General features: G+C 41.9%; 1 protein-coding gene across 3 annotated transcripts in view; it reads right to left on the bottom strand.

Moving 5' to 3' along the window:
* The window catches only part of bnc1 (basonuclin zinc finger protein 1), a 73,439-nt gene extending 62,499 nt beyond the window's left edge, over positions 1–10,940 (bottom strand). For 2 of the 3 annotated variants that reach the window (XM_089116593.1, XM_089116594.1), the window contains exons 1-3: positions 10,487–10,940; positions 8,954–9,917; positions 8,161–8,294 (exon numbers count right to left, since the gene is read on the bottom strand). In XM_089116593.1, coding sequence (XP_088972719.1) covers positions 8,161–8,250 — 90 coding nt within the window. In that variant the 5' untranslated portion in view covers positions 8,251–8,294; positions 8,954–9,917; positions 10,487–10,940. Of the gene's footprint in view, positions 1–8,160; positions 8,295–8,698; positions 8,722–8,953; positions 9,918–10,486 lie in introns of those variants that run through there. The other variant, XM_039680305.2, reaches the window with a different exon arrangement.
* Positions 10,941–11,164: the final 224 nt, after the last annotated feature.

The following is an 11,164-nucleotide window of genomic DNA, read 5'->3' as shown; positions in this document are numbered from 1 at the left end:
ATAGACACGCGTAACACACACACACTCTGATAGACACACACACACACACACACACACACACACACTCTGATAGACACGCGTAACACACACACACTCTGATAGACACACACACACACACACACACACACACACACTCTGATAGACACGCGTAACACACACACACACACACTCTGATAGACACGCGTAACACACACACACACTCTGATAGACACGCGTAACACACACACACTCTGATAGACACACACACACACACACTCTGATAGACACACACACACACACACACACTCTGATAGACACGCGTAACACACACACACACTCTGATAGACACGCGTAACACACACACACTCTGATAGACACACACACACACACACACACACACACACTCTGATAGACACGCGTAACACACACACACACACTCTGATAGACACGCGTAACACACACACACACTCTGATAGACACGCGTAACACACACACACTCTGATAGACACACACACACACACACTCTGATAGACACGCGTAACACACACACACACTCTGATAGACACGCGTAACACACACACACACTCTGATAGACACGCGTAACACACACACACACTCTGATAGACACACACACACACACACTCTGATAGACACGCGTAACACACACACACACTCTGATAGACACACACACACACACACTCTGATAGACACGCGTAACACACACACACACTCTGATAGACACACACACACACACACACTCTGATAGACACGCGTAACACACACACACACTCTGATAGACACGCGTAACACACACACACACTCTGATAGACACGCGTAACACACACACACACTCTGATAGACACGCGTAACACACACACACACTCTGATAGACACGCGTAACACACACACACACTCTGATAGACACGCGTAACACACACACACACTCTGATAGACACGCGTAACACACACACACACTCTGATAGACACGTGTAACACACACACACACTCTGATAGACACGCGTAACACACACACACACTCTGATAGACACGCGTAACACACACACACACTCTGATAGACACGCGTAACACACACACACACTCTGATAGACACGCGTAACACACACACACTCTGATAGACACGCGTAACACACACACACACTCTGATAGACACGCGTAACACACACACACACTCTGATAGACACGCGTAACACACACACACACTCTGATAGACACGCGTAACACACACACACACTCTGATAGACACGCGTAACACACACACACACTCTGATAGACACGCGTAACACACACACACACTCTGATAGACACGCGTAACACACACACACACTCTGATAGACACGCGTAACACACACACACACTCTGATAGACACGCGTAACACACACACACACTCTGATAGACACGCGTAACACACACACACACTCTGATAGACACGCGTAACACACACACACACTCTGATAGACACGCGTAACACACACACACACTCTGATAGACACGTGTAACACACACACACACTCTGATAGACACGCGTAACACACACACACACTCTGATAGACACGCGTAACACACACACACACTCTGATAGACACGCGTAACACACACACACACTCTGATAGACACGCGTAACACACACACACTCTGATAGACACGCGTAACACACACACACACTCTGATAGACACGCGTAACACACACACACACTCTGATAGACACGCGTAACACACATATGGAAAGTGGTTATAATAATGCGCGTTGTGTGAAATGGACTGGTTCACTGGTTGGATGTATGGGTTAATGAGAAACACATTGGTTAATAATACATTGGTAAAATCAGACATATATTGGTTTAGATACGTCGGTTTCCTCAAGTATATTTTGGTTTGTATGTATTGGTTTCTTCTAGAATCTTTTGTTTTTTGGCTAGCGGATCCTCGGCTCACTCGGCCATGTTCTAGCAGTGACTCGCCAACAGGCCCAGTCACGGTTGCCAGATTTGGATGTGTGGATTTGGCCCGATGTGCGCTGAGACTCGGCACATTTATCCACATCAGGCCCGATTACGGACCATAAGAAGACCAGCTCTTGGGTGAGACCAGATTTTGGGTGAGAAATGGCCATACTGTCACATTGTTTTTTTGTTTTTGTTTTGTTTTTTCACTTTCACGTTTAATGACTTTTATTTTGTAATTTAGTCAAAGTCATGGTTTCCTGGTTCGTTTCCAGGGCTGCGTTCAGCCCGGACAAAACATTGCACAACATTTTTAAACAGAAACGGTGATGCGTTGAACACATTGTTCTGATGAGTGATGACACAGGAAACTATGGCAGCTGAGAAAGGCCATTCTTTGCTTTCTTTGTGAAGAATTTTCGGAGCCTGATGAAGTCGGTATAAATGTGTGTTTAATACTACAAAATGTGCCAGAAGGAACAGTCACTGCACTTGCTGCCCAGAACACAAGACAACATCCCTATCGAGTGAAGGGATTAGTGGAAACTGAAAGCACACATCTTACCTAATTCAGACTAATACACAATCTATTTAGCCTTATTTGTATTTCATACTGTTTTAATACCCTAATTTCTTTCTCATTTTTAGGAAAAGCAATTCATTACCATTGTTTATTTCTATACCAACTGTCATACACTTGCAACGAAGCTAAAAATATAAACAACTACATAATTATATTGATATCCTATATTTTTACAATAAAACTTACGACAAACATATCTTCTAATATCTTGTTGTTGCGTTGGCTATTGAGCTGCATTGAACACATTTGTAAATTACTTTCCTTAAACCCAATTAATCTGGTTTCCTTTCTTTAATACCGCGTGCTTTATATACATGTTGCTGCTGATTGGACTGCAGTTCCGACACACCCACCAAACAAGAGAAAACGTAAAGAGTTGGCAGATATTAAGCAGACGGTCTACTGATACTCTACTGAGAGTTAGTTGACATGTAGTTGCAAAGTTACTTATAGTCGTCAACCTGCTCCAGTTATTTCTTCCTACATTCACACACACACACACACACACACACACACACTGCATTACTGTGTTTGAGTCATGTCTATCGACATTATTTTGCAAATATCCACAGTTCAGATTTAAAATTAAATGTATTTCAATAGATGTGATATTAAGAATAAATGTAATGATTAAAATATATTTTCTGTATTTTGTATATTCAAATTATCATTTATCACGAATTGAACGATAATGATATTTACAGTTATTAAGCCTGAAAATTAATTGCACATTGATTTACAGATGGAGAGTCATGTGTGTGTGTGTGTGTGTGTGTAATTGGCTCTTCAGATTCAGTAAAGAGACGCTGTTAAATGATCGACTGCTGTGTAAGTCCGTCTCACGAAGCAGTTACGGCGTGATGGATATTTTCTGCTTTTGTTATGAATGCGCCATGTGTGTGTGTGTGTGTGTGTGTGTGTGTGTGTTGCACTGCCCCGTGGCCCTGTCTCCATCTCAGCTCTGCTAAAAAACATGTGTCTGTGACCTCTGACCTTTGTCTGCCTGCACACTCACCGTCAGGACGCTCAGCACAGAGTCGAACAGTGAGTTTCCAGCACTCACATCAATTCAGCTCAAAAGACAGAGAGAGATAAAGTCACCCAAGTTCAGGAATGAAGCAAAGAGCACGGAGAAGGGATTGAGGGAAAAACAGATTTTAAAGTCGCACTGCAGAAGCTCTGAAATGGAGCCTCTATTCATGCGTTTGACACTCGCGTCACGGCTCTGTTTACTAGTTGAAGAATCACAGTTATTCTTTTGACAAACTTCCATTCAGCTCCGAGAACTTTAACTGGTCCTATTGATCCATATCATCTAGCAGGAGGTCAGAGGTCAAAGGTGCTTCGGATTGCACAGTCTCCATGCTATGTTTTAGCCGGCCGTGTGCTTGGATTGCTATGGAAACACCATTATTGGCATGAGCTTTTAGAGCTAAAACCCTAGACTTGTTTTCTTATAAGTGGTTCCCAAGTGAGAACAAAAGACTTGCCCAGAGATGTGTGCGCTCCACAATGAGCTTCAGGAGTCTGATGTTCGGCTTTAGAAATGCCCGCCACGCGGAGGACCCATCTCCAAACCACTTTAGCAACATGTTTCACCGCCGTCCAAATGAGCCAAATCTCTTGTAATCGCTCACATTTATTGATTTTATGATATGAAACGACTGTCACCATGTTGCAAATGTAGTTGGGACTCAACATTTTATTAAACAGAAGAATACTGAGCATTTCTCAGGTCATTAGAAAGGATTCGACGATGTTCATTCTGAATTATCATGTGACGTGAAGAAGAGCAGATCCTACCATTTTTAAAAAAGGAAGAGAGAAAACACAGGCAGTCAGTCGAAGTACGCTATGATAAACGTGTTAAACGGATGCTGATCGGCCAGAATCTCCTGTATTCGTGGTTTGTATAAAGAAGCTTCTACACTGTTGCAGAAACGCTGTGAGTGAGGAGACTGAAGCAGCCCTTCTTTTATTGACTGTAAATCATATTTCCAGTCGACTCGATAGATTTAGCGAATGTTTGTGATGGACGGGGTTTTCTCTGAATTAGTATTTCTGATGGACAACAGACATGGATTAAAAGACTCAAAACAAGGTTTATAACCATATTATTAGTCATTATTTTATTAGTCTAATAATATACATTTCAAATATGTGCTTCATAAAAGCAATCTCTTTCTCTCTCTCTCTCTCTCACTCACACACACACACACACACACACACTAGTGCAACTGAGAATATTGCCTGTTATTTTCTCCTGCAGTGTCTAATTCAAGGACGGCAGGAAGAAGTTCTCAAGGTCAGAGAGAGTGTGTGTCCCAAACAGCCTAATCAGAGAGGAACCTCCGCACGCACACACACACACACACACACACACTCTGACCCTCTAGAGACATCACTGTTTTTTTTGTTTGCTCACACTGCATCTATTGCAAACGAATGGCAATCAGGTGAGAGTTGTGCGGAACAGAGGGAAGACGGGCCCCGAGATGTGTGTGTGTGTGTGTGTGTGTGTGTGTGTCGCTACAGCTGGACTCCTGCACGTCCGTCAGACACAGCTCACGTCGGACGCCGCTGATCTTCTGGTCATCATTTATTCATGTCGAGCGCGGCTGAGCGGTCGCTGTTGCTCTGCTGAAACCCGTGGCTCAACATTCAACATCTTTACTCAAATTGTGCTTGATCTGCCCGTTTAATAATGCATCGCTTGGTTTTTTGTTATGTTAAAAAGCTGCTTTTTGCTCCGTTTGCAGGACCGTAATGCCGTGTGACACCCCCTCCCCGAAGTCCCGCCTGCGGCCCGGAGACAGGGACGCCGCGCTTCTGATTGACAAGGACAAAAAGAGCTGTGATCCCATTTATGTTTCTGGATTGTCAACGATGGGAGACGGGAATGACAGCTGGGACTGTATCTTTGAGCGAGAGAGGTAAGTACTTCAACGAGACGATCGTGATCACAATCCAGGAACGCGATCAAGGCGAGAGGATCTTGTGCTGAGCGTTTTAATTATTTATCAGGACACGGTCCCGTTCTTACGAAGAGAGCGTTAAACTCATTTCTGTACACGCATTACCTTCTTCGCTTTAGCTTTCATACGCTCACAAATATGATATTGCCATGAACTTCCGCTCACAGGCCGATTGGTCACCCGACCAGCCATTCTGAACTTCTGCTAGTCAAGGCATCAGAAATAAACCAGATTATCAATTTCCCTGCTTAGATTTATATATATAGTTACTTCTAATTCTCATTATGAATCATTGAATGGCTTTCAGTTGAATGTCAATAATCTTTACAATGAAAAACAACTCTTTAAGCTGGCATACACAACACATTATCAATTTCTATAATTCAAATCATGTAATATGATTGTTAGACTGCATAAATTAGGTCAGCTGGAAGCGGGAACCCATCCGATAACACAGTAACATAATGAGGCTCCATACATGCAAAACCAAGCATTGAGAACATTGTAAGTGTACAGACCGTTTAATAAGAAGATACTTTATGAAGACAGTTCACTTCGCGTATACAGACAGGAGCCATCTTAGGAAATAGTCTCGATAAGTGTTTTAACTGTACCCTGATGGACACCTCGCACGTTTCTCTAGATTTTGCATTGACCTTACATGACACAATCTCATGAAATATGTCAGTTTTTAGGTCACAGAATAACGTTTTGTGATAGCACCAGTTACGTTTAACAGTCACATAAGGATAATAAGCTATTCATTGTGGAGTGTGAAGTGAAAGTCTTATCTTAGAAAAAAAAAAACAACGTTTGCCGATATCTTGGATCGGAGATGCGTCCGTTGTTCAAATTTCCCACAATCAAAGAGGACACTAATATGCAAGTGCACAGCAAAAATCACAACTTATGCTTGCTGTTATTTAAGGTGTCTCAACTGTACTCAGGCTATGTAGGCGCTCTGTTATTTAAAGAGGCTACTGAAGTTTGTTCTCAACATGATTGCACTGTATATAATATATATATTTAGTTTGTTCTCTCAACGTGATTGTACTCTATATAATTCAGGTTTGCTTCTCTCCAACAACCTTTTGTACAGCGAGTGACACTAGATGTAGTTGATGAGTTGCAACAAGTTGTAATCTTTTGTGTTGTAGTTTCTGAAGTTGTTTACACAGATACATTTATCGCTGGAAAAATTCAACAAAATTTCCACCCCCAAAAACTGTTGTTTTTGTACTTGCAAATTTAATTTGTATTAAAGCAGTTTCTACAAATTGATATTGTGTCATCTGTTGTATTTAAGTATATAAAGTGTCATCAAAACTAATATACATCTACACCAGTAACATATTTACAACATTAAAAGGAAAATTTTAACATGCAAATTTTCAACTGGTTTTACAACCACACTGAGACACAAGTTGAGAAGTATACAGCAAACATTCACTATCATCTCGTCTCCTGCAGTGTTGGAGCCCAGTCAGGATTAGACTCATCCATTTCACATGCTGGTTTACCTTCAAGACATAAAAAATATACAGAAATAAACGAAACAAAAAACACTACAGTGAAACAACTTCTTTGTAAACACATTTTAAGATGCATATTATAGAAATCACACCTTAATTAACATTAAAATCATAATAAGAAATTAAAATAGGATTGTTTACCAATACTTATTCAAAGAACAAAAACAAATCTTGTCTTAAATGTCAGTCCACAGTCAGGATCACGTTAAATATTATGATACCTGCCATCCCGTGTTTGTAAAATCTCCTTCGTTAATGTATTTTTTTCACTACATTTGACCCTACAAATTACTTATATTTCTTTTAGATATTATAATACAACATTAGATACAATCAGGGACATGTGATCAAGAAAAAAAGAAAATACTATTTGTGTCAGACTAACTCATTAGAAAATCATTCTAACAATAATTCAATAATAAGATCTATTTATCTCCGAGATATTTTGAAGTGGAATTGTACAATGTCCCTAATAGATTGACACTCACCTGAATCCAAATATCTGGAACACTGTTAGCGATCTTGGGATGCTGGAAAACTTGATGTGTGTAGTTATGTCTGACGACTGCGTCACATCCGACAGTTTCCTCGATTCTGCCTCCAGACGGGAACGCTGAAGAAAATCTGGCTATTCGTTGTCGGCCGTGTGAACGGACATCACAACAAGTTCTTCCCATAACTTGAAAATGAATCGAAACGTTTACTTTATATATTAGCGGTCCGGATTCGCGTCAGCCTACAGATTGACAGTGGAACGGCCATGACTAGCTGGCCTCACAATATGGCGGCGCTACCCATCAGCCACCGCGGCGCTCTGTGGCTCACGTCACCAAGCTCTATATGCCCTTCCCTCTTGACAACGAGGCACTGACCATAAGACAGTTGTGCACGCGAGCTCATTGGCTACTGATACAGCAGGAACCAATCAGCTGTGCCCGTGGAGAACGATGTGATTACGGACAGGTAGAGTTAAAGGCCTGCGCATCTGGAGTTTCATGACAGAACTGTATAAACACTATTTGTCAGGGTAGTGTTGTCTCATTGTGTTTTAGTTCAGTGCCTGTCTTTTTGACCCAGTTTTCCCAGTGTCTGATTAGTTATCCCATTAACCTGTTGTCTCCTTAATTACCTCGTTATCTCCGGTGCAGTTATACTCGCTGTTGTGGTCAGTGTTGTCTTGTCTCGCAAACGATTCACGGTGGTTTCTTCTTCGGTTCATCCGAGAGTTAGGGTGCGTCTGACCGTAAGATAACCTCGCATCCTCTGAAATCAAAGACAAAAACATTTTATTGTAGCTTTATGTAATCATTTTTTATCAACACTTGATTGGAAGTAAGTTTCATACAAAAGCAACATTTTGAACAAAAGTTTTTGTCAAAGACTTAATACAGATGGGATTTTGAAGCAATGATTAAAACACAGATCGATCCATCAACGCCCCAAAGCTTGTCTGGGCTTGACATCTCATTCACTAACGTTAGACAGTTTGGATTTATATGCTGTTTAATGATCACATTATTTCAAATGTGCTTCTATCTTCTAGATACTGCACTTTTCAGAAGATGCATGAGAGTAACAGTACAATAGCAAGAGGATGTCACGAATCACACAATGGAAACAGAAGGCAATCCGAGACAAAAACAAAACAAAGAACAGGCCAAACTCACAAAGTGGTGTGCCATACTTCAAGAGCTGCGTAACAAACACTAAACATGCAGGGTATTTTATACACACAGAACATAACAATCATGATGGGGAACAGCTGAGTGCAATGAACAGTGATGAGCGCAGACAAGGATTGTGGGGAACGTAGTTCCAAAAGTGAATGACACCGTGGGGAAAGAGGACCTCTAGTGGACACCAGGGAACATACACCCGACATTGTGACAGAGGATTCTTTATAATAAATAATAATAACCCACCAGATTATTGTTATGTGTTTCCCGGCATGGATGATTTTCTCCTGCACGTGGATGAAGAATTTCAACTATGACATTTCTATGCTTTAGTTTGTGTAATGGCCCAACAGGGACGGGATTGTACTGCTCATATACGCAGGCCTTCACTGGAGACGCAGATCAAGCATTTTCCTGCTGGTCAGAAGGAGCGCAGAACTGTGGATAATTTATTTATTGAACAATTCAGTTGTTCTCTTAAATAGATGTAAAGAGGACCGTGCAAAGATCAGATTAAGGTTGTCAGTGTCCAGTTACATGGTGATGATGATGATGATGGTGTTACAGTGAGGATGAAGAGGATGGTGATGATGATGATGAAAGGAGTGATGGTGTTACATTGAGTATGAAGAGTATGATTATGGTGGTGTTACAGTGATGATGATGATGATGAAGGCCGGAGCCTGTACTCGAGCCCCCGCTGTGATGATGAAGAGGATGATGATGATGATGATGAAGGCCGGAGCCTGTACTCGAGCCCCCGCTGTGATGATGAAGAGGATGATTATGGTGGTGTTACAGTGAGGGTGAAGATGATGATTGGGTGTTGGTGTTACAGTGTGTTACAGTGAGGAGGATGATGATGATGAAGAGGATGATGATAATGGTGTTACATTGAGGAGGATGATGATGATGATGAAGAGGATGATGATAATGGTGTTACATTGAGGAGGATGATGATGATGATGAAGAGGATGATGATAATGGTGTTACATTGAGGATGATGATGATGATGAAGGCCGGAGCCTATACTCGCGCCCCCGCTGTGGGAATAAGCGCCTGTCGTGTGCCGAGCCGAGTGTGAAGATTGCCGTTTCAGGGCTTCGTGGCAACTGGTATTTACTGGTCGTCTGCCTCATTTCCCACAATCCAGTGTGGCGGTGTGAGAGCGCTGGGGGCCGAGGCTGCAGGCCGGCTGTGGCAACACAATCTGAGAGAAAACATGACAAACATTTAGATCATTTATAGTGTGTGTCGTTCCCTGCGGTGACTCCGACATCAGCGAAGACTAACTTCACATGAAGCGCAAACACACTCGCTGAGGAACGCTGACCGCACGCTTTTAAAAGAGAACCTGACACACTTCGTTTTATTGAAGAAACATAGAAACACTTGGCGTCCATTAGTCGGTGTGGCGTGACGGCAGATGAAACCCTTTAGACAAGATATAAATAAAAGAGAAATGTGTTTTAACACTGAAAAGATTTTTGCAATAAATGTAAGAATAAACATTTAATGCAAAATACATGTGTTCCTTTGGATTCGAAAACTAATATGTCAAATTAGATTAATCTGTCAATTTACTTTTATTTTGCTTTTGATCCAGTCACAGTGATTTATAATAATAATAATAATAATTAATTACGTATAGCTTTTTCTGGGTGCTCAAAGCGCTTTACATGGGAGGGGGAGTCTCCTTAATGCCAGCAGTGTGTGCAGCTCACCTGATGATGCGCCAACACACCACACACACACACACACACACACACACACACACACCTGCTTGATGATGATGGAGATGAGACAGTGTATGGGACGATCGGGAGGCCACGGGGGAGTGTGTCCGGGACCGCGGGGTTACAGCGCTACTCTCATTCGAAGGACATCCTGGGATTTAATGACCGCAGAGAGTCTGGAACTCATCTGGAGGATTATTAATGGGTTTTCATCGCCATCTAGTGGAGAACTGAAGAATCACAGTTCCAGTGGCAGAAGGACAGTCTTTCCAAACACACACACACTCGACCCGGCACTGACGTCATCGGCCGTAGGACACAGATTCAGGAGAAAAGAGCAATAGTAGTCTCGTTCAGTGTCCACGGCAGACATGCAGTGAAATAACGGAAATAAACTCTTCACCGAGTCAGAAACTCTCGTCCAAACCTGCCAACAGCATCCAGCAGCCCCGAGACTAACTTCTGGACACCAGTGCATGGGCACGTCATTTCCGTTTTCACCGCTGGATTGACAAATGTTTATTTTATATTTTCACCAGTGAATAGACAGCATTCTTTGCAGGCTCAATTGCACACGTCTTTTCCATATTTTACTTTTATGACTTTATAAAGCTGTGTGCAAATTGAAATATGATCTGTATCATATCTCTTTACGTAAAACAATTCTCAATAATATACTTGATATTATAACATCAATAATTCATGCAAACTGCATTCACAA

The sequence above is a fragment of the Pimephales promelas genome, chromosome 10 (genome assembly GCF_988280905.1).
Source record: "Pimephales promelas chromosome 10, fPimPro1.hap1.1, whole genome shotgun sequence".
Taxonomy (NCBI): domain Eukaryota; kingdom Metazoa; phylum Chordata; class Actinopteri; order Cypriniformes; family Leuciscidae; genus Pimephales; species Pimephales promelas.
The sequence above is the reverse complement of the archived record's forward strand: the minus strand, read 5'-3'. Positions and strand labels throughout refer to the sequence as shown.